The sequence below is a fragment of the Hyla sarda genome, chromosome 11 (assembly GCF_029499605.1).
Source record: "Hyla sarda isolate aHylSar1 chromosome 11, aHylSar1.hap1, whole genome shotgun sequence".
Classification (NCBI taxonomy): domain Eukaryota; kingdom Metazoa; phylum Chordata; class Amphibia; order Anura; family Hylidae; genus Hyla; species Hyla sarda.
The window spans coordinates 100,321,482-100,345,557 of NC_079199.1; the positions used below are offsets into that span (position 1 = coordinate 100,321,482).

At 43.7% G+C, this 24,076-nt stretch overlaps 1 protein-coding gene and 1 long non-coding RNA gene across 10 annotated transcripts in view; one reads left to right on the forward strand and one right to left on the reverse strand.

Annotated features, from left to right (window-relative positions):
- The window catches only part of MEF2D (myocyte enhancer factor 2D), a 211,149-nt gene extending 198,103 nt beyond the window's left edge, over positions 1-13,046 (forward strand). For 7 of the 8 annotated variants that reach the window (XM_056546368.1, XM_056546372.1, XM_056546370.1 and 4 more), the window contains 4 exons: positions 431-451; positions 4,169-4,301; positions 8,842-9,037; positions 11,204-13,046. In XM_056546368.1, coding sequence (XP_056402343.1) covers positions 431-451; positions 4,169-4,301; positions 8,842-9,037; positions 11,204-11,528 — 675 coding nt within the window. In that variant the 3' untranslated portion in view covers positions 11,529-13,046. The remainder of the gene's footprint in view (positions 1-430; positions 452-4,168; positions 4,302-8,841; positions 9,038-11,203) is intronic. The other variant, XM_056546376.1, reaches the window with a different exon arrangement.
- LOC130295539 (uncharacterized) overlaps positions 1-24,076 on the reverse strand; it is an 84,616-nt gene that overhangs the window by 17,453 nt on the left and 43,087 nt on the right. Inside the window, exon 2 of one of the 2 annotated variants that reach the window (XR_008848893.1) lies at positions 13,513-15,084. The exons of the other annotated variant lie outside the window; for it this stretch is intronic. This is a non-coding gene — a long non-coding RNA (uncharacterized LOC130295539). Of the gene's footprint in view, positions 1-13,512; positions 15,085-24,076 lie in introns of those variants that run through there. 2 annotated transcript variants of the gene reach the window in all.

The window sequence follows — 24,076 nt, forward strand, 5'->3', positions numbered from 1 at the left end:
GGATTAAGATTTTTTTTAATAGAAGTAATTTACAAATCTGTTTAACTTTCTGGAGCCATTTGATATAAGAATTTTTTTTCCCCTAAAATACCCCTTTAACTTTCTGGCACTAGTTGATTTAAAAAAAATAAAAAAAAAAAGCAGTTTTCCACCGGAGTACCCCTTTAAATTTTAAGGATATTTACATATATACATAAAATTGATAGGATATCATTGATATGACTCCTGGAAGGATAGAAGGTATATATAAATGCGGTGATGCCATCCTTTCCTTAGTAACGCAAGGTAGATAGGGTTCCCCTTTAAGTTGAGAGTTTCTTGTACCATGTTCATTGTGGGCGGCTTCTCCTGTGATCAGTTCCTCTGTCTAACAAGCCACATTCTCTTTCTTTCTCTTTCTCTATTTCAATTCTCTGCTTTTTGCACCCAGACGGAGGATCAGCTGGAAATGGTGAGTGTCTTTGCTTCGCTCTCATGGCTGCTTGTGAAATCTTTTGCATGCTTTTACTTTTACCACCCCATTATTGTGACCTAGAGGATTGCATTGGGATCGGGATCCGGCAGGGGCAGTATACATGTGGGTTCCGCAATAATCCTGCGCACGCCTCCCCCGTAGAACACTTAGCATCCCCCGACCCTCTGCCCTTTATATGTCCCAGAACCTGAAGTCCCTTTCACTAAAGTTCTTCTCATCTGACATCCAATGAGCAGCCTAAGCTCATCGGGAGGAGTCAGACACTAGAGTCATGCGGTGTGCAGCCTCTAGTGTCCGAAACCTGGCAACACTGCAGCTGACTCCTCCCCCCGGCTGTAAGGTTACATTGTAAGGGGTATGATGATCGATCCATGGCCGGCTCATCCTCTAGGTAAGATAGGCAGCCGCCTAGAGCGAACTCTTGATGGGATTGTAGCTCTGCCTGCTGCAATAAAGTTAGCCAGCATCCAAAGCACCCACCCAACCAGAGAAACCCTGCCACCCCAGTAGTATGGAGATTACATGAGGAGGAGGTTTGTTACAGTGTGCCACCCCAGTAGTATGGAGATTACATGAGGAGGAGGTTTGTTACAGTGTGTCACCCCAGTAGTAAGGAGATTACATGAGGAGGAGGTTTGTTACTGTGTGTCACCCCAGTAGTGAGATTACATGAGGAGGAGGTTTGTTACAGTGTGTCACCCCAGTAGTAAGGAGATTACATGAGGAGGAGGTTTGTTACAGTGTGTCACCCCAGTAGTAAGGAGATTACATGAGGAGGAGGTTTGTTACAGTGTGTCACCCCAGTAGTAAGGAGATTACATGAGGAGGAGGTTTGTTACAGTGTATCACCCCAGTAGTAAGGAGATTACATGAGGAGGAGGATTGTTACAGTGTGTCACCCCAGTAGTAAGGTGATTACATGAGGAGGAGGTTTGTTACAGTGTGTCACCCCAGTAGTAAGGTGATTACATGAGGATGAGGTTTTTTACAGTGTGTCACCCCAGTAGTAAGGAGATTACATGAGGAGGGGGTTTGTTGCAGTGTGTCACCCCAGTAGTAAGGAGATTACATGAGGAGGGGGTTTGTTGCAGTGTGTCACCCCAGTAGTAAGGAGATTATATGAGGAGGTTTGTTACAGTGTGTCACCCCAGTAGTAAGGAGATTACATGTGGAGGGGGTTTGTTACAGTGTGTCACCCCAGTAGTAAGGTGATTACATGAGGAGGGGGTTTGTTAGTGTGTAACCCCAGTAGTAAGGAGATTACATGAGGAGGAGGTTTGTTACAGTGTGTCACCCCAGTAGTAAGCTAATTACATGAGGAGGAGGTCTGTTACAGTGTGTCACCCCAGTAGTAAGGTGATTACATGAGGAGGAGGTTTGTTACAGTGTGTCACCCCAGTAGTAAGGTGATTACATGAGGAGGAGATTTGTTACAGTGTGTCACCCCAGTAGTAAGGAGATTACATGAGGAGGGGGTTTGTTGCAGTGTGTCACCCCAGTAGTAAGGAGATTACATGAGGAGGAGGTTTGTTACAGTGTGTCACCCCAGTAGTAAGGTGATTACATGAGGAGGAGGTTTGTTACAGTGTGTCACCCCAGTAGTAAGGTAATTACATGAGGAGGAGGTTTGTTACAGTGTGTCACCCCAGTCGTAAGGTGATTACATGAGGAGGAGGTTTGTTACAGTGTGTCACCCCAGTAGTAAGGAGATTACATGAGGAGGAGGTTTGTTACAGTGTGTCACCCCAGTAGTAAGGAGATTACATGAGGAGGAGGTTTGTTACAGTGTGTCACCCCAGTCGTAAGGAGATTACATAAGGAGGGGGTTTGTTACAGTGTGTCACCCCAGTAGTAAGGAGATTACATGTGGAGGAGGTTTGTTACAGTGTGTCACCCCAGTAGTAAGGTGATTACATGAGGAGGGGATTTGTTACAGTGTGTCACCCCAGTAGTAAGGTAATTACATGAGGAGGAGGTTTATTACAGTGTGTCACCCCAGTAGTAAGGTAATTACATGAGGAGGAGGTTTGTTACAGTGTGTCACCCCAGTAGTAAGGAGATTACATGAGGAGGAGGTTTGTTACAGTGTGTCACCCCAGTAGTAAGGTGATTACATGAGGAGGAGGTTTGTTACAGTGTGTCACCCCAGTAGTAAGGTGATTACATGAGGAGGAGGTTTGTTACAGTGTGTCACCCCAGTAGTAAGGTGATTACATGAGGAGGAGGTTTGTTACAGTGTGTCACCCCAGTAGTAAGGAGATTACATGAGGAGGAGGGTTGTTACAGTGTGTCACCCCAGTAGTAAGGTGATTACATGAGGAGGAGGTTTGTTACAGTGTGTCACCCCAGTAGTAAGGAGATTACATGAGGAGGAGGATTGTTACAGTGTGTCACCCCAGTAGTAAGGAGATTACATGAGGAGGAGGGTTGTTACGCGCACGTTAGAGCTGACGGGAGTGGTGGATGCACTGTGTAGTAAGACACAGCGGTCCCAGCGCTGTAAGGCGTATAGGTGTGGCGGCAGCAGGGCTTGGTGAACCCCAAGCTACGCCTATCTGACTGTGCCTGACTTTTGGATAAAAGGTTTTCATTAATAAGAAAAGAAGAAGAAACAGCAATAAAGGTAAATGGCTGCAATCACCTTATAATCATCTGGACACCATTCTAGTGGTCTGGGGGGGTCACAATATGATAACAGTTGCGCTTTAAGTTGAGATGTCAGTGGAACAGCGCCCCTTGTGGCCAGTTCTTCGATGGAAATCTTTTCATTCTAATGAGTAATGAGCATAACATGTTTTTTTCCATTACTGATGGTCACATGGATTTCGGAGTTGGGCGAGGCTTCTTCTTTTTTGTCCCAGTGTGTCTGGAGGAAATAACCCTCCCTGCTGTATTCACACCAAGGATGTGTGACCCGAGCCATAGACCGCGGCTTGTGGGCAACCAGAGGCATGAAAGGCCCATTGTGTGATCTTCTGGGGAAGGAAACTTCACAGCCCTGAGAAGGAGCCGTCGAGGGGGGGTGCAGGAGTTAAAGGGGTACTCCCATGGAAAACTTTTATTTTTTATTTGTTTTTTCAAATCAACTGGTGCCAGAAAGTTAAACAGATTTGTAAATTACTTCTATTAAAAAATATTAATCCTTCCAGTACTTCTTAGCGGCTGTATACTACAGAGGAAATGCTTTTCTTTTTGGATTTCTCTTCTGTCACGACCACAGTGCTCTCTGCTGTCCATTTTAGGAACTGTCCAGAGCAGGAAAAAATCCTCATAGCAAACATATGCAGTTCCTAAAATGGACAGCAGAGGTCAGCAGAGAGCACTGTGGCCGTGACAGAAGAGAAATCCAAAAAGGAAAGCATTTCCTCTGTAGTATACAGCCCCTAAAAAGTACTGGAAGGATTAAGATTTTTTAATAGAAGTAATTTACAAATCTGTTTAACTTTCTGGCACCAGTCGATTTAAAAAGAGAAAAAAAACGTTTCCCACGGGAGTTCCCCTTTAAGGATCCCACGCTGAGGATTCTGGTCGGCGGCCATTGTGTGTGCCCCCCCCCCCCACTCCCAACATATACATGAGCTCTGTATTCTTAATAGTTACAGTGCAGAGATATTAGGCTTATAGGTGCATGGCATTGCGGATAATGGGGAGTCCTTACTCTGAGTTAACCATTTCCCGTTCTTCTCTCGGCAGAATGCACAGAGGCTAGGAGGAGTCTCCCAAGCAACTCACTCCTTAACCACGCCCGTCGTTTCGGTGGCGACACCCAGTTTACTGTCACATCATGGACTGCCTTTTTCTGCCATGTCCACAGCGTACAACACAGGTAGGTTGCTTCTTTTACGTAGCACATGTAGAAAATTATTTTTCATCTCAATAAAAGCCAGTCTTTCCCAGCCAGGGTGCCTCCAGCTGTTGCAAAACTACAACTCCCAGCATGCCCGGACAGCCAAAGGCTGTCCGGGCATGCTGGGAGTTGTAGTTTTGCAACAGCTGGAGGCACTCTGGCTGGGAAACTCTGTCTTAAAAGGTTACTCCACTGGAAAAAAAAAAATTTAATCAACTGGTGGCAGAAAGTTAAACAGATTTGTAAATAACATCTATTTAAAAATCTTAATCCTTCTAGTACTTAACAGCTGCTGTATGCTCCACAGGAAGTTCTTTTCTTTTTGAATTGCCTTTCTGTCTGACCACAGTGCTCTCTGCTGACACCTTTGTCCATGTCAGGAACTCTCCAGAGCAGGAGAGATTTTCTATGGGGATTTTCTCCTGCTCTAGACAGTTCCTAAAATAGACAGAGGTGTCAGCAGAGAGCACTGTGGTCAGACAGAAAAGAACAACTCAACTTCCTGTGGAACATACAGCAGCTGATAAGTACTGTATGGATTAAGTGAAGTTGTGGACAGTTCTTAAAATGGACAGAGGTGTCTGCAGAGAGCACTGTGGTCATGATGTCAGCAGAGAGCTCTGTGTTCCAAAAAGAAAATAGTTTCTTCTGTAGTATTCAGCAGCTAATAAGTACTGGAAGGATTAAGATTTTTAAATAGAAGTAAATTACAAATCTGTTTAACTTCCTGGCACTAGTTGATAAAAAAAAAAATGTTTTACAGTGGAGTACCCCTTTAAGTACTAAAAGAATTAAAAGAAAATGGCTGTATTTTTCCAGAAACAGCGCCACGCTTGTAACATAGGTTGTATCTTGTATTGCAACAAAATTAACTGGGCTGAGCTGCAGTACCACACATGACCTGTTGACTGGCGTGCCGCTGTTCTTGCAAGAAAGCAGCTATGTCCTGTGCAAACCCTTTTAAGCTCACGTCCAAAGTTTCAGGCCCGCGCGATCTTCAGTCCGTGCGCGAGAAGACGCAGGCCCTGCTGTGGAAGCCTTAGTGGGGCCTGCGTCTCCCCAAGCTGGAACTGAGAATTCCGCCATTGGATGAATTAGTGGCTACAAATAAATTTTTTTATGAGCCTAAGACTACATGTCAACTTTTTCTGCTACTCGGGTCATGTGACTAGACCTATAAGTCCATCTCTGAGCCTAAGACTACATGTCAACTTTTTCTGCTACTCGGGTCATGTGACTAGACCTATAAGTCCATCTCTGAGCCTAAGACTACATGTCAACTTTTTCTGCTACTCGGGTCATGTGACTAGACCTAGAAGTCCATCTCTGAGCCTAAGACTACATGGCGACTTTTACTGCTACTCGGGTCATGTGACTAGACCTAGAAGTCCATCTCTGAGCCTAAGACTACATGGCGACTTTTACTGCTACTCGGGTCATGTGACTAGACCTAGAAGTCCATCTCTGAGCCTAAGACTACATGGCGACTTTTACTGCTACTCGGGTCATGTGACTAGACCTAGAAGTCCATCTCTGAGCCTAAGACTACATGGCGACTTTTACTGCTACTCGGGTCATGTGACTAGACCTATAAGTCCATCTCTGAGCCTAAGACTACATGGCGACTTTTGTTGCTACTCGGGTCATGTGACCTAGACCTAGAAGTCCTTCTCGGATGGATTTCTGGCAACCGTTGGGGTCAAGCATGGGGCCACTTGCGAGCTGAAACACAACCCCGTTCACTTACGTTAGCTGCGACGCAGCACAGTTCATACCTCAGGCGGTGCAACATGGCAGTCGTTTGCCATGTGACCCAGCCAAATTTGCCATGTAGCCCTAGACTCATTATCAAAGAGGGCACCGATGCTGCTGGTGGCAAATGCATTATCTAGTGCAGTCTTTCCCAACCATTGTGCCTCCAGCTGTTGCAAAACTACAATTCCCAGCATGCCCGGACAGCCAACGGCTGTCCGGGCATGCTGGGAATTGTAGTTTTGCAACAGCTGGAGGCAGTAGAGTTGGAAAACACTCCTCTAGTGGTATCTATAGGGATATATATATATATATATATATATGTGTGTGTGTGTCTATCTATCTATATATAGAGAGAGAGAGAGAGAGGTATATATAGATAGATAATAGATAGAGATATATATGTGTATATATAGAGGGATATATATAGAAATATATATATATGTGTGTGTATATATATATATATATATATATATATATATATATTTGCTCTTGCTGACGGTACCGTGATCCCTCACACGCCCGTATAAGAACCGGACAGACTTGATTTGTTCAAGACCCAGATCACAACTTCACACACGGGTGACACTGCGTACACCCAGGAGGAGGAAGAGCGGGTGCTGCAATCTGCAGATAGTCACGTTATCCCTCTCCCACAAGGACCCAGCTTTTTCGAGATGGCAATGTAGATGTGTCTTGATAAAAAAAAAAGAAATAGAGCTCTATGGCTTGTTGAGCGGCGTGCCCATAGCGCCCTCTGCTGCCCGGCTCCAGCATTATGCAATGGGAGCAGGGTGACCCGGGTGACCTTCCTGTAGCACATGTGTCTTGCTGTCACGGATGAGAAAGCCTACACGTGTTTATGTCTCCGGCCGCGTCAATTAGGAGGCAGCTCGCTTTTATTTCTCCTTGTTTCTCCGGTGTGAGAGCCGACTCAGATAAACCAGGGACTTTGTACAGTGCTGCGGAATATGTTGGCGCTATATGAATAAAGCAATTATTATTATTAAATAAAAAAATAAGTAAATAAAAACCTGCGCCGCACTGAATCTTAACTAAGCAGTCCCCCCTCTGTGTGGCTCCAGGCTGTAAGGCTTAGGCTCTGGTCAGATTATGTTTGGCCTGTATGCCCAGCATATGGACTGAACGTGTCCATAGGGCCCCACTGACCCAATTTTACCAACAGTGTGTCCTTTGGCATATGTCAGGATAGTACGCTCCAACATGGCACACACTAGCATATGGCCCCAACATGCTAGTGTATGCCTATACAGTGACACACATGTCAAAGCCAGTGTTTCCCAACCACCAGTGAGCCTCCGGCTGTTGCAAGACTACAACTCCTAGCATGCTGGGAGTTTTAGTTTTGCAACAGCTGGAGGCAGGCTAGTTTGGAAACACTGGTCAAAGGTATATGTCAGGAGTATGAACGCTACGAAAATAGCGTGAACAGAGCCTAAACTACACTGATACGTTGCAACAAACTACAGCCGTACAAGCAGAACTGGGTCACGGAGTAAACTGTGACGCCTATTTCCATTGTGCTCCGTAAAATGCTGTGTGAACAAGGTCTTAGAAGTTTTCAGACTATGATTAAAGGGGTACTCCACTGGAAAACATTTATTTCTAAATCAACTGGTGCCAGAAAGTTAAACAGATTGTAAATGACTTCTATTTAAAAATCTTAAACCTTCCAGTACTTATCAACTGTACTTATCCTGCTCCACAGGAAGTTCTTTTCTTTTTGAATTTCCTTTCTGTCTGACCACAGTGCTCTCTGCTGACACCTCTGTGCATGTCAGGAACTTCTCCTACTCTGGACAGCTCCTGACACGGACAGAGGTGTCAGCAGAAAGGAAATCCAAAAAGAAAAGATCTTCCTGTGCAGCATACAGCAGCTGATAAGTACTGGAAGGATTACGATTTTTAAATAGAAGTAATTTACAAATCTGTTTAACTTTCTGGCACCAGTTGATTAAAAAAATAAACGTTTTACAGTGGAGTACCCCTTTAAGTACTAAAAGAATTAAAAGAAAATGGCTGTATTTTTCCAGTAACAGCGCCACGCTTGTACATAGGTTGTATCTTGTATTGCAACAAAATGAATTGTGCTGAGCTGCAAATCTTTTCTTTTTGAATTTCCTTTCTGTCTGACCACAGTGCTCTCTGCTGACACCTCTGTCCATTTTAGGAACTGTCCAGAGTAGAAGCAAATCCCCATAGCAAACCTCTCCTGCTCCGGACAGTTCCTGATATGGACAGAGGTGTCAGCAGAGAGCACTGTGGTCAGACAGAAAGGAAAAATTCAAAAAGAAAAGAACTTCCTGTGGATCATACAACAGCTGAAAAGTACTGGAAGGATTAAGATTTTTTTTAATTGAAGTAATTTACAAATCTGTTAAACTTTCTGGCAGCAGTTGATTAAAAAAAAAATTTGTTTTCCAGTGGAATACCCCTTTAAACGGCACTGTCAGTGTGGTTGAGACACATGAAGAGTTCTTATAGGTCAGGGTCTGACTGGTCACAAGAACGAGGCGGGAGAAGTGTGCATTTAGCGCGTTCTCTCCCAACTCTGTGTCACGTGACCAGAACGGACTTGCAGTGCAAGTCTATGGGGGCCGGCCGAGTCTCAGAGACACCTTCCTCATCAGACTGGTTCTTAACACTCGGACCCCGAAAATGTCTACTTTATGACTGGAGCTTTAACTAACTACGGCGCCCCCCGCAGGCCTCAATCTGACCCAGTCCTTCTTTTCTTGTCTTGCAGACTACCAGTTGACCAGCGCGGACTTAACTTCGCTCTCCACGTTCAGCTCTCCGGGAGCCCTGTCACTAGGAAACGTGTCCGCCTGGCAACAACAGCACCAACAACAACAACAGCAGCAACAACAACAGCAACAACAACATCAACAACACCACCACCAAGCGCAGCAGATGATTCCAGTGTCGTTAAGTAATCTGATGTAAGTATCCACACTCTGCTGCCCCCTACAGGTGGGGTGAGACACTATAGGGCAGTGTTTCCCAACCAGGGTGCCTGCAGCTGTTGCAAAACTACAACTCTCAGCATGCCCGGACAGCCGTTGGCTGTCCGGGCATGCTGAGAGTTGTAGTTTTGCAACAGCTGCAGGCACCCTGGTTGGGAAACACTGATGTAGGCTGTAAGGGATGGACAGATCTGCCGATGAGTTAATGTCTCGCATGGCTGCATGTCCCAGAAGAGGATACAGATCGGTGGAGTCTCCCGGTTTTATTAGAAAACATGGCGGATGAGGGTGTCGCTGAGAACGTCTTCTCCTCACATAGGGCAATGCAGAGCGGGAGCGGCCCCCTTTTTATTGGCTTTTACTAAATGTCACCTTTTGCCCTTTCGGAGCTCTCGTGCCTCGTATGCCAAGTGAGGAAACTGGGCGAATCGGGAGGGGCAGCAATGACTCGACACTTCTCTTCTGGTTCTGCAAGTTTTACGAATCTGTAAAGAGGGTTAAATCCTCGTTCTCAGCGTAAACCCCACAGAGACGGAACTTCAGTCATTTCTGCACCGACATATTTTTATTTGACAGCTGCCGTGTTGGGGGTACAAATTTCTGGTGGTGGTGGTGGGGGGGGGGGTCCGGGTGCTCAAACCCGCCACTGATCACTAAAACAAATGGGCAAAATTGTTCAGCTGAGGGCTGTTTCCGTATTGTTTCCTTTTTTTGGAAAGACAGGCACGCTTTTTGGAAAGACAGGCACGCTTTTTGGAAAGACAGGCACGCTTTTTGGAAAGACAGGCACGCTGTACACGGACTTATGGAAAGTCTTAAAGAATTTCTATTAATCTGTACGTTGCGCTCATCGCTTTCCCGGGAGACCTGAGCAGAAATGAACGGGCAAATCGCTCAGCGAAACATTTCTGTCATGTAAAGTTTTTTTTTATAGTTATCCTTAAAAGGTATTGGACATAACCTAAAGTCTGGACTATAGGTTATGTCCAACTTTTCCAATCTGATCCAACCCATGCACGCTTGGCTTGGCTTAGCATGCATGTATCCTCAATAGAGGAGGGGTAAGCCGCTGCTGGACTTGTCTGAATGGCGGCTTATATTTCCCTTAAGAACAAAAAAATAATAATTAGGCAGTTGAAATCCACAATGCCTGTTCCTGGAGGACACCATACACATTAGAGATTCCTTATGTAATGTGTATGGTCATCTTAAAGGGTTACTCTAGCTTTGTAAAAATGTATCCCCTATCCACCAAATAGGGGATAAGTCTCTATGGAAGCACCCAAACACTTATTTCCTATCCCAGTGTTTCCCAAACAGGGTGCCTATAGCTGTTGCAAAACTACAACTCCCAGCATGCCCAGACAGCCGAAGGCTGGGAGTTGTAGTTTTGCAACAGCTAGAGGCACCCTGGTTGGAAGTCACTGCCCTATTCTGTTGAAAGGGTTTATTTTTTTTGTTTTGTTTTGTTATTTAAAGCTGGAGAACCCCTTTATGACACTTGGACTCCTCTTGGGTGGGATATAGCTAACACCACCTGACAGCAATGTAGTCATGTGACCACCTTTATCCTATAGGAATTCTAGTTAGAGACCATGGGTACTCCGGTGGAAATTTTTTTAAAATTATTATTATTATTATTATTTTTTTTAAATCAACTGGTGCCAGAAAGTTGCCAGAACAGATTTGTAAAACTTCTTTAAAAAAATCTTAATCCTTCCAGTACTTATTAGCTGCTGAATACTACAGAGGAAATTCTTTTCTTTTTGTAACACAGATCTCTCTGCTGACATCACGAGCACAGTGCTCTCTGCTGACATCTCTGTCCATTTTAAGAACTGTCCAGAGTAGGAGAAAATCCCCATAGAAAACATATGCTGCTATGGACAGAGATGTCAGCAGAGAGCACTGTGCTCGTGATGTCAGCAGAGAGCTCTGTGTTCCAAAAAGAAAATAATTTCCTCTGTAGTATTCAGAAGCTAATAAGTACTGGAAGGATTAAGATTTTTTAATAGAAGTAATTTACAAATCTGTTTAAATTTCTGGCACCAGTTGATTAAGAATTTTTTTTTTCCCACCGGAGTACCCCTTTAAAGACATTATTTTAATGCTTGTTTTTTTGTTTGTTTTTCTCTCATACAGATCCAGCGGACAGCTCTCACACACCGCCACGCTGACGGTCAACACCAACCCCAACATCAACATCAAGAAGGAACCCCCATCTCCCAACCGCGAACGGAACACGGGCACCCCTCTGACGTCGTACTCTCACCAGGCCCGGCACGACGCCACCGGCCGCTCTCCCGTCGACAGCCTCAGCAGCAACGCAAGCTCCTTCGAGGGCAACGACAGGGATGACGGCAGGGCCGACTACACCACCACGCTCGGGCTGCTGAGACCTTCGGGTGACACGGAAGGGGAGAGCCCGTCCGTAAAACGCATGCGGCTCGACGCATGGGTAACATAACTGCTCCGCACATCCGTCCCCCCCCCCCCTCGCCTCATTCTTACGGGGATGAGGTGCTGACCGGGAGAGGGATAGGCAGACGGGAGCTAGTCACCAGTGAGGTTTAATGCTGTAGGGTGGGAACCTATCATTAACTGCCTGAGATATAGCTTTAGTATTTGGTAGGTGTTCTTCCTAGTCCAGCGCTTCAGGCAATGTCTGCAGAGGACGTGGGACTCCATGGCTGCATTTACAAACCTACGCTGACTACAACTCCAGCCCTCCAAAGCCCACCGCTTACCTTGTTGTTTCGTCGACCACAGCTGCTAAAGTCAATCTTCGCCACTGCCCTCCGTACACTTGCTCACCGCCTCACCCCGCTCTGCTTATCCCAAGAGATCTGTCCATGGGGCCACCCGCCAATTGGGGTGGGGGGCAGCTTTCACCGTCTATTACTGGGTTGCTTGAAAGGGAAGCTGCAGACTCTGATTTTATTATTATTATTATAATTATTATTTTTTATTTTTTCGGCATTCACGAAACGGTAAGTCCAAAATGGCCGTCGGACGGAGCAGCAGCGGCCCTCTTGACAAACTGGAAAATTGAATTCCTCGCTGCTTCATGGAACTTTTCAATGGGGTCTTTTTTTTTTTTTTTTAATCAATTGTAAAGAAACCGGGTAGATTATTGGGATCTTCACCACGGAGAGAGAGAGAAAAAAAGAAAGCCGCCATCTTCCCACCATTCACCGGTGAGACGAAAAAGAAAAGAAAAAACACAGACGGGACCGTCCAGAGATCAAGCTATGTAGACATATCTTTTAAGAAAAAAAAAACAAAAAAACTGTGACTGCACTGTCAACCCATACCCTCCCGCCACCACCACGCCGCCACCTCCGCAAGCCATGGAGCTCTATCATAATGCAGACAATGCCTTTTTAAAAGAGAGAGAGAGAAAAAAAAAATTACAAAAAAAATTAATAAAAAATAAAAAAAACAAAACAAGAAATATATATAATATATACATATATATATTTATTCTTTTAGATGCGGTTTTCTTAATTTTGGAGGAAAAAAAGCTCAGTGTATGATTTCACTCCCACCCCAGCACAGGATTTCCGGGTCGCATTACAGGCGAGAATGGGAATTTCTAACGTGTAAAAGGCAGTATGACTGCAAGAGAGATGCCATAGCCCATCTAACCCCCCCCCCCCCCCCCAACACTCTAAATTCGGAAGTGAAATCATATTAGATCTTTTTATATTCAAAGCCGTTTCCCGGCTTGGAATTAAAGGGTTAAATTTGACTAGGGGTCCAGGTACACATCCATAGCAGCCCGCTCATTGCCCGGTCAGGACACCTGACAGACACTGCCACCTATCGAAAACTGACGATATTTTTGTTGCTGTTTTGTTAGAATTGTTTACCTTGGGGAGAGCTAATTTGCATTTTTTTTTTTTCCCACGGAGCATTGCTACAAAGACTCCATAATCGGCTGATCTCCTTAAGGTGTGGTCTCCCAACCAGTATGCCTCCAGCTGTTGCAAAACTACAACCCCCAGCATGCCCGGACAGCCATCGGCTGTCCGGGCATGCTGGGAGTTGTAGTTTTGCAACAGCTGGAGGCACGCTGGTTGGGGAACACTGACTTTAGGAGTGCCGGTACCCCAAATCCTGAATCGTTCCTTGGCCACCTATCTTCCATTTAATAGGTATGAGTTTTCTTGCTTTTTTGTAAAAGAGCTAATTTACATATTTTTTTCCCATGGAGCATTGCCAATAGGACTTCTCCCCAAAAAATCGGTCTACAGGGGGATATCTGGCTTTGCTAATGTTCCCAGTAATAGTATAAGGCTTACAGGGTAGCTATCTCTAATAGGGGACACTAGCAAGAGAGTTTTCTTTATTCTTGTACATTTGTACAATTTGCATTTTTTTTCCCATAGTACATTGCTAGTACTCTGCTCTCCATAAGTAATGTAGGCTTCTTTCAATAGTAGTATCAGAATTAATATATATAAATATATATATATATATATATTTTTTTTTTTTTAATTAAATTTTTTTTAATTATTAATTTCTACCATGTTGCCTATACTCTTACACATTTTTTTTTAGGAACTAGTGTCCCATCCAACCCATCCAGTTGATAAAATATCCAAATATTCTGGCAGGTATAAAAGCGGTATGAACAATAAGCAAGACTTCTTCATACCTTGCTGTACCCACTTTAGCATACACCCATCTATACTTGAAAAGAATTTTTTTAAAAATTAACTAAACAATTTTTTAATTTTCATATTTTTTTCTTCCAATTCTAACAAATTCTCAGTAAAAAAAAAAAATTCTCTATTTTAGAATCTTTTCGTTTGCTTATAGAATAAAAAAAAATCATTATAAAATACCAACACAAATTTTAAATTCAAATAAAAAACAAAAAAATACAAAAAGAAACAGCAAAATTATGCAGTCAAAACCACCAAAAAGACAAAAAATTATTAATAAAAATTGGTTTATTTTCGGCACAGCCGGCTGTTATGGCATCACATGGACGTTAGATGATTTGAATGGGCCCTTGGCAACTCAATCAGGTTCTTAGAGAATCAATTTTAGTTTTTTTTCACACATGTAAATGAAAACTCATTCATTTTCAAGACAAGGAAAACAAATGACAATCTTTAAAAAACAAAACAAAATATATATATATATATACTTCCCGCACCCTGTTTTTATCTGTATAAATATTTGTTTCTGATTTTTAATATTATTTCTTGTGCTCATTTGTGCTGTTGACAGTTACATTGTGAATATTTTTTTATATTCGTAAATTTGCGTTCTGTAGAGTAGATATTATTGTTCAGTTTTATTTTATTTTTTGTTTTTGGTTAATTTTTTTTTTTTTTTTCCATTTTATTTTCCTCATTTTATTAAGGGGTGTGGCAGAAACTTGCACGACACAAAAAAAACAAAAAAACAATTACAAGTTAAATGCTGCAGTTTTTAGAAGAGTGAAGAAAATGTTAAAAAAAAGAAAAAAAAAAAAGGAGCATATTTATTCTCAAAAGGCTAAAAAAAAGGTGTAAAATGCATGAAGTAATATTTACAAAAAAAAACACCAAAAAATAATACAAAAAAAAAAAGACAAAAAGATGTAACCTCAACAAAATTGTAGCGTTTAAAATTTAAACAAAAAATAGCTAATATATTGTGTTTGGCTGGTTCGCTTTTCTTTTGTTTTTAATGTTTTATTTTTTTGTTTTTCATTAGTTTATTTTTTTTTTCTTGACAATGAAATATAATTGTGTATATTTTCATATAAGAAGTATGCACTGATATGTTTAAAAATGATATCTTGCTTTTTAAAAGTGTGGTTACTTACCAAAGTCTCCGTGTATGCTTTTCCCTTCAGTTTCCTGACCATTGGGTCTTTGATATCCACCACTGAGATGCTTTTTGGGGGTGTCGGGGGAGGGAGATTGTTGGAGTGTTACACCGCCTCCTATCTGTATATGGTTTTATTCTTCCATGCACTTCCATTCTTCAGTCATTCATCTCGCGCCATCAAAAGGCATAAAATTCTATAGGAGACAGATTTTATAGTATTCTTTTATATATGATCATGAATAACCATTAGCCAGAAGCGTTTTTCATAAGAACCACCTCATGCATGGAACCAGTATGGAGCAGAATACAGCCAGAGTCCCTCCATCGATCTATTGGCCATTTGAATCCAGCAGAGAAAATATATGTATGAAATTGCTCCAAAAGTAGGACCCTATGGGTGTATTGGCCATAGACATTAAAGGGGGACTCAGTTCTCTGACATTGTATCCCCTATCCAAGGGGATAAGATGTCTGATCGCGGGGGTCCGGATGTTGGGATCCCAGCGCTCTAAACATGCTGTTTAGAATGTAGAATGCCGGATGCTGCACGGAGATCGTGGGGGGGGGGGGGGGGGGCGAGGTTGGTCTCAGCAGCGGGACCCCACGATCAGACATCTTATCCCCTATCCTGTGGGTGGAGTACCCCTGTAAAGGTCTACCATCGACCATCTTCCAACCCATGGACAACCAGTTGTGCCATGCCTTTAGAACTAGATAACATTGTCTCACCCACCTGAATGGATCTATTGTGCCCTACGACAGATTGTCACTTTCAAAGTGTCAAAAAATTTTGCTTTCTGGTTGAAAATGATCCTTGGTGGTCAAACACCTTCAATAGCCGAATTATTTGTTTAACACCTATTTCTCAATTTCCTCATATACATGAACGTTCGGCAAGGCTCAACGTTCATGTGTTGTGAATGGAGAGGAGAACCATGGTGGTGGCTTTTCCATTGGAGAACAGAAGAGTTGGGTAATTAAAATCCAATTTGGCCAACCCTTCTGTCTTGCTGGACCTTATCTATCAGAGTGTGAGGACCCCATACACATTAAAAAGTAGGCTAAGGCAGACAAGTTCAAATGACTTCTGACTAAAGTGTATGGACATCTTAAAAATAGTCACTGACTAAGAGCCAGAAGCTATGCAACATGGTAAAATCCAGATTTTATCAGATCTTTTGAGTCTTAAGCTGGCCGTACGCTTAGTTGTGTGCCGACCGCTTTTCTAACCTTCCTTTATGTTAAGAACGCTGGGTTTTCATGGCCGGAGATGTGAGGTCACGCCACGCCCCCTGCATTCATGTCTATGGGAGGGGGCGTGACGGCTGTCAAGCCACTTCCCATAGACATGAATGGAGGGGGCGTGGCGTGATGTCACGAGGGGGTGTGGTGTGACGTCCTGTTTAGAATGCCGGGTGCGGGATGGACCCCCGTGATCAGACATCTTATACACAGGCACGTGTTTCAAATGGGGAGACTGGAGAAAGACGATCCCAGACTTCTCTGACAACAAATAGAAAACCAACATGCCTAACCCCTCAACATCTGCCCTTATATGGGAGGCCCCTATACGGCTAAGATTGTTGTCCAGTACCACCAAAGTCAGTTAAACCCTCAGATTTTTGGTGACTGGTCCACAATCCAATGTGTATGGGGCATCCTGACTTTTTCAACGAATGATGTCGGGCAAGAGAAGGGTTATGCGTGTTGGATTTCAGGCGGCTAATCCCATTGTTCTCGAGGAGCTGCCACCAGAGAATTTTTAAAGTTTTTTTTTCTCTAACAAAACACCACCAATCTTGTCCATTACTGTCTCCGGTATTGGAGATTCACTTGGGTAAGGATGAGCTACAGTGCCAGAATCAACCCATGCAATGTTTCCAAGGAAGGTGGCCCTTTCAAATTGCTGCTGACCCAATTTAATGTTTGTGTAACCAAATGTCCCCAAATTTCCCTGGCCTAAGTTTCCAGCCGGCATTTGTTTAGAGCATTGGGTGCAGCGTCGGAGACTCGTGACCCCCTCCCATAGACTTGCATTTAGAGGGCATGGTCGTGATGTCACGAACCTCCGCCCTGCATTGCCAATCATCCGGCACAGAGCGAAGTTCACATCATGCACCGGATGTCTGGGGTGCCACAGCCAAGATCGCGGGGGACCCCAGCAGCGGGACCCCCACGATCAGACATCTTATGCCCTATCCTTTAGATAGGGGATAAGATGTCTAGGGGCTGAGTACCCCTTTTAAGTCCCATCAGTTATTGCGATGCTGTAGACCAGCCTCATATTCACATACAAAATGGCTGCCTACTCAACTTATGTTTATAATATCAGATTGGTGTTTTCTGATCAGTTATAAGGTTAAATTTAAATTCCCAGTGTGCATCATTATGTAGTATCACACATTTACACTCTCAGACAGATGCAGTATTAGGGGTCGAAGCCCTTTTTAGAATAGTAAAACATACATATGTTGTCCGTGTCTATAGCCCACCAGGGTCCAGAAATATAAATAGGGTTTCCATTATTTCAACCTGCTTAAATATGCTTTGTATAGGATCGTACAAAGTTGTCAATAAATCTTGGTCTGGGCATAACTCCGGAAATGTCCTAACCAACCCCTCAGTGGGGTCTATAAAGGGGTATTCCGGCCTTAGACATCTTATCCCCTATCCAAAGGATAGGGGATAAGATGTTTGATAGCGGGTCCCTCACGATCAGACATCTTATCCTCTATCCTTTAGATAGGGGGTAAGATGTCTAAGGCCGGAATACCCCTTTAAGGTCAGTTAGAAGTAGGTGTTACACTGCACGAAGAAACTTTTTGTGGTCCTATATGGTTTGGTTATTGAAGGATGAGCTTCAGATATCTCACATGATTCTTTTACCAAGGCCACCTACAAGAGTAGACTACCTTCTTGAGGAGCAGTTGGGCTCTATCTTAGAAGAAAATAAAAAAGGTGCAGAGTAGCCCTATAGCATGTGTTTTATGTTCAGCTTCCTTTCCTAAGGTCAACTATCTGAATTTCTTGCTTATGGAAGGACATGACCGTTCCTCACATACATACACAAGTTGGCTTATTCCACCAGACACCATAATAATACCAAACATCAACAGAGAAAATAGGTTTTGAATCAGCACTGGACCTTTAACTGCTACTGCTCGCTAGGTAGCCATAAATAGGACAGGCTGTTACGTAACCGGGATTTCGGGAGGTGCTCACATGAAATATAGTTACTCCAAGAAAATACCATACAGAAGAAAAAAGTAACGGAGCACTCACCCGGTCATAGATTCCCCAGCTGGCAGATCGTTACCGATGTATGGTCATCTCTTGGCAGGGAGGTGGTAGATGGTACGGGGGGAGTTCAGACACTGGTGACCATATCAAGCCACCTGGCGCTTTGTCAGGCCGCACGTGCGGCCTGACGAAGCGCCAGATGGCGTGATACGATCCGTGGCCGGTGTCTGAACGCCCCATGTACCATCTACCGCCTCCCTGCCAAGAGATGACCATACGTCGATAACGAGCTGCTAGCTGGGGATCTATGACCGGGTGAGTGCTCCGTTACTTTTTTCTTCTATATGGTAATAATAATACCAAATTTTGTAGACAAGCGTGTATGTTCTTCCCATGCTTGGGAGATGGTTAGGTGTCTTCTAAAATTGTCTCGGCATCTCAAGACAAAAATGATGCAAGGAAGTTGGTGGAGATGTCTTGCCAGCTTCTGATGGGACAGGGCAGCTGTCACAACCATTGTCCATATGGGACTCCATTTTGAAGTCACCCAAGATTCACTTTTCATGCCTACCTCATGACATCTTGAAGACATCATTTCCACCACCTTGTGGTCCAAAAAAATAAATAAAGGGTTGCAAGTTCCGATTCTCTGTGGAAGATCAACTCAAGAACCAATGGTCAGGGGAAAAGATTTCTGGTTTGCGGATGGACCATAAAAACCAAACTGGTTACGGGTCAGAAAGAAGATGGTCCCCTTATGATCCACTCATGGTGATAGTATGCATCCTCATGATCTTGCCAGATATTGCAAATTACCCACACATTTACATTAATAAATTCCATAAAGAATATAACTGATATCCATCTGTTGCAGTAAGACGGAGGCGGCCATTTTGTAGATTGACTTCATATTGGATCCAAAAATGGATAAGAGTAAGAAAATGATTTGAGATAAAATGTGGAATATTTTGTTCACACAACAGCCTTGTTTTTTTTCTCTGTCTATTCTCAGTGATGTCTATAGAGAGCATGTATAGCCCAGGTTCCCTAGAGGTCCCTAACCCGGTCCTTCAGGCCCAACAACAGTCCAGGATTGGAATTTTTCCTATTCTTTTCCAATGGAGGAACTGGAAAAAAAGAAAATGTTGGTGGGCCTTGAGAAATCGGTTGGGGACCACTGCCATTGTTGTACAAAATGGCAGCCTCCATCACAAGAGTCCACTGTTGACTGTTCATGGAAATGGCCTTGGTGCTCCAACATGAAAGCCTTTTTTAGCAAATGTGTGTTAGGCTGGGGCTACAGGAAGATTTGGAGTGAATAACCAATCCAAAAAAGGAGATATCATGTCCAAAGGATAGGAGATGAGCTGTAGATCACAAGAGGGCAATCTGCTGGTACCCCCACCGAAACCTTCTGAACAGGACCCTGGCTCTCCCTGGGAAGGGGGTGTGTCAACCCCCACATGAAGTAACGGCAGACACTCCCCCTATCTTTATGGGAGAGTAAGAGATTGCCGAAATGCTCTCCCATAGAGATTCCTTGAGGGGGCCTGTCAGCCGGTGCTCCATGCGGGAGTTGACATGCTCCGTTACGGGGGAGAGCTGGGGACCCATTCAGAAGATCATGGGGGGGGGTGGGATCCCAGCGGTTGGACCCCCTTGCAATCCAATACTTCTTCCCTATCCTTTGGATAGGGGATACGTTTTTCAGCATAATTCTCCCTTAAGGTGGAGTTAAAGGGGTACTCCACTGGAAAACATTTTAATTTTTGAATCAACTGGTGCCAGAAAGTTAAACAGATTTGTAAATTACTTCTATTAAAAAAAAACTTAATCCTTCCAGTACTTATCAGCTGCTGTATGATCCACAGGAAGTTCTTTTATCTTTGAATTTCCTTTCTGTCTGGACACAATTCTCTCTGCTGACACCTCTGTCCATGTCAGGAGCAAATCCCCATAGCGAACCTATCCTGCTCTGGACAGTTCCTTTACATGGACAGAGGTGTCAGCAGAGAGCACTGTGGTCAGAAAGAAAGGAGATTCAAAGAGAAAAGAACTTCCTGTGGATTATACAGCAGCTGATAAGTACTGGAGGGATTAAGATTTTTTTTTTTTATAGAAGTAATTTACAAATCTGTTTAACTTTCTGGCACCAGTAGATTAAAAAAAAAATATTTTTACAATGGAGTACCCCTTTTAAGTGTTACCATTTTATGATCTACCGTCCAGACAAGTCAGAAGATAACATTCATGGGTTTCCATAAGCATGGTCCCCAATTGTGAAAACATGGGCATCAAAGACTCTAAGGCTTGGTTCAGACTACGGAATTTCCGCCTGCAATTCCGCTTTGAAATTGCAGGTGGAAATTCCGCTTGCTAAAATGTATAGTTGTAGTGAATGGTTTTCCGTTCACAAATTCACACTTCGGAATTTGTGAACGGAAAATCCGCTTGGAAATTTCCGCCTGAAGAAAGGCGTTGTTCTTTCTTCAGGCGGAAATCCGCACGGAACACATTGCAGTCTATTGGAGACTGCAGTGTCCGTGCGGTCCTAGCGCCGACTGATTCAGTCAGCGATGGCCGCACTCGGAATCTCCGGGCGGAAATTTTCTTCCCGGAGATTCCGTAGTCTGAACCTAGCCTAAGGAGTAATCCCTTTCAGCAGGTAGTTTAGCGGGTACATGATAAATCACCATGAAGTAGTAGTCTACACGTTGTTATAGGCCAAGAACGTGAGCGCTTTCATGGTGGAGTCATCCGGGGTCTGTCACGTACACATTCTTGTATCCACCATTTCCTCTCTACATTATATTTTCAGCCCTTTTTAGCACTTTTTCTCCTTTGTTCCGCCACATCTCCATCACTTCCCACCCAAACACGCGAGCAGGACCGGACCAATTGTATATAACTAGTGCTGAAATGTTAGCAAATGGTTACAGTACAGGGAGATGTTTTTTGTCGTATTGATATGAGATGAAATTCTATTTTTGTCAGAGTATATTGTAATAATAACAACTGAATATAAACCTGATGGTAACTGTACAGCTTCTTGTTATTTTTGTTGTTGATCGACCCCCCCCCCCCCCCCCCCGAAATCTTGTTTTGAGATTTTATCCACATTTTGCTGAATTTTTTGTAGGTTTGTAGAAGGTTTATTACCGTATATACAGGTCATGAATATGATGAATATGTTTAAAGGAGTTCTCCGGTGGAAAACTTAGATTTTTTTTTTTTATCAACTGGTGCCAGAAAGTTAAACAGATTTGTAAATTAACAATCCAAAAAAGCAGAGAAAAAAGGAGAGCACTCAGCAGAGAGCTCTGTGTTCCAAAAAGAATTTCCTCTGTAGTATTCAGCAGCTAATAAGTACTGGAAGGATTAAGATATTTTAATATAAGTAATTTACAAATCTAGACAAAAAAAAGGGGTACGTACGTGCACTCACTGCAAGGCAGAAACGATCGGGTCTGGAAGTCCGGTCACGGCATAGGCGCTGGTGTGTGGCGCTCGGAGGCTACGCCGGCAGTTTCGCACGTAAGTGCGTGCATCTTCCGGCCGGAGGCCTCTGAGCGCCACACACCAGCGCCTATGCCGTGACCGGACTTCCAGACCCGATCGTTTCTGCCTTGCGGTGAGTGCACGTACGTGCCCCTTTTTTTGTCTAGATTTGTAAATTACTTATATTAAAATATCTTAATCCTTCCAGTACTTATTAGCTGCTGAATACTACAGAGGAAATTCTTTTTGGAACACAGAGCTCTCTGCTGACATCACAAGCACAGTGCTCTCCGCTGACACCTCTGTCCATTTTAAGAACTGTCCAGAGTAGGAAAAATCCCCATAGCAAACATTATGCTGCTATGAACAGAGATGTCAGCAGAGAGCACTGTGATCGTGATGTCAGCAGAGAGCTCTGTGTTCCAAAAAGAAAATAATTTCCTCTGTAGTATTCTGCAGCTAATAAGTACTGGAAGGATCAAGATTTTTTTAATAGAAGTAATTTACAAAATCTGTTTAACTTTCTGGCACCAGTTGATTTAAAGAAAAAAAAGTTTTCCACCGGAGTACCCCTTTTAATGAAGCAATAGAGGATAGGAGTGATATTCCGTATCAAGCCGACACGTTGTGTAAATATGAGGTATATTCAGTTCTGACAACCAGTGCGGACACATAGCAAGTAGAGATGAGCGAACTTACAGTAAATTCGATTCGTCACAAACTTCTCGGCTCGGCAGTTGATGACTTATCCTGCGTAAATTAGTTCAGCCTTCAGGTGCTCCGGTGGGCTGGAAAAGGTGGATACAGACCTAGGAAAGAGTCTCCTAGGACTGTATCCACCTTTTTTAGCCCACCGGAGCACCGGAAAGCTGAACTAATTTATGCAGGAAAAGTCATCAACTGCCGAGCCGAGAAGTTCGTGACAAATCGAATTTACTGTAAGTTCGCTCATCTCTAATAGCAAGAAATCCTGGTTTGGTACCAGATTATCTACTTTTTTTTTTCCATTAATTTTGTTTAGTACCTTTTACCATAGATGATAGGTAAAAACAAAATGGCCGCCTGTAGTTTTTGAAAGTTCTTAGATTTTTCAGGGGAATTAGTAAATATAAAATCCTGTCGTAATTGGGGAAAAAAATGTGATGTTGCCCATGGCAACCACATTTTTGTTTTCATTTTCTAGTCAGTTGCAAAATATTGTGAGAATTTTTTTATATATGGTTTTCCCCTCAAAAAAGTTATTTCTCAGTGAAAGAAATGTCAGATATAAATCAGCATCAATGCCCCACATGGAGGATAGATCCCATCAGGAAACATTAGAGAGCCGTTACCTACATCAGGGAGGTGCAAACAAATATGGCCGCCGTAGCAGCACCCACAGCAGTTCTTACCCAACCTTTCCTCTCAATGGAAATTCTACCGAGGTTACGCAGTGATAAATCCTGGACCTCTAGAGGGTTCAGTAATGACCACAATGGCATCCAAAATGGCCTCCTCTGCTGTATGTAGGTGGCACTCGTAGGTCATGTCTGTTTTGTTGACCCATTAAACATTGAACCTCATACACTTAAACAGGTGGGCTCAGCTGTAATAATAAAGCGGCGCCACCATGCACATCAATGCACAAACACTACAACAAGAAAGAAGAGGATACACCATATAGTGTACACCCAATGGTTTAATTATCACAATTTATTTTATTGCAAAAAATTCTTAAACAATACACATCAGACAAAACACTTAAAGGGGTACTCCACCCCTAGACATCTTATACCCTATCCAAAGGATAGGGGGATAAGATTTCTGATCGCTGGGGACCCCCGCAATATAGCATGCGGCACCCACCTGTATCTTGGCCGGAAGCGCTGGAGGTTCTGGGTCGGGACCACGGGAACGGAAGTCCGTGACATCTTAACTCCGCCTCCGTGTGACGTCACGCCCCGTCCCCTCAATGCAAGTCTATGGGAGGGGGCGTGACGGCCGTCACGCCCCCTCCCATAGACTTGCATTGAGGGGACGGGGCGTGACGTCACGGACTTCCGTTCCCGTGGTCGCGACCCAGAACCTCCAGCGCTTCCGGCCAAGATACAGGTGGGGGTCCCCAGCGATCAGAAATCTTATCCCCTATCCTTTGGATAGGGGATAAGATATCTAGGGGTGGAGTACCCCTTTAAAAGGCACAAAGGCCAGCCTAAATAATGCCAGCCTGTTACCGCCTAGGCCCAGGAGCACTCATTTTTGACGCTCCGCTTCCCGGTTATGGTGTCCCCCTGCGCAGAGGCAGGGTAGAGCGCGATCACCACTCTCCCCTCCATTGAGGATGTAGAAAATCTGTGGGGAAGCAGTGAGGCGTGGGGACACTGATGTGAAGAAGTGGTAATTAGAGGCACCCCAAGACACACATTTCGAGAGCGAGCTGTAGCAGCGGGGACACAGTTTTCAACGTCC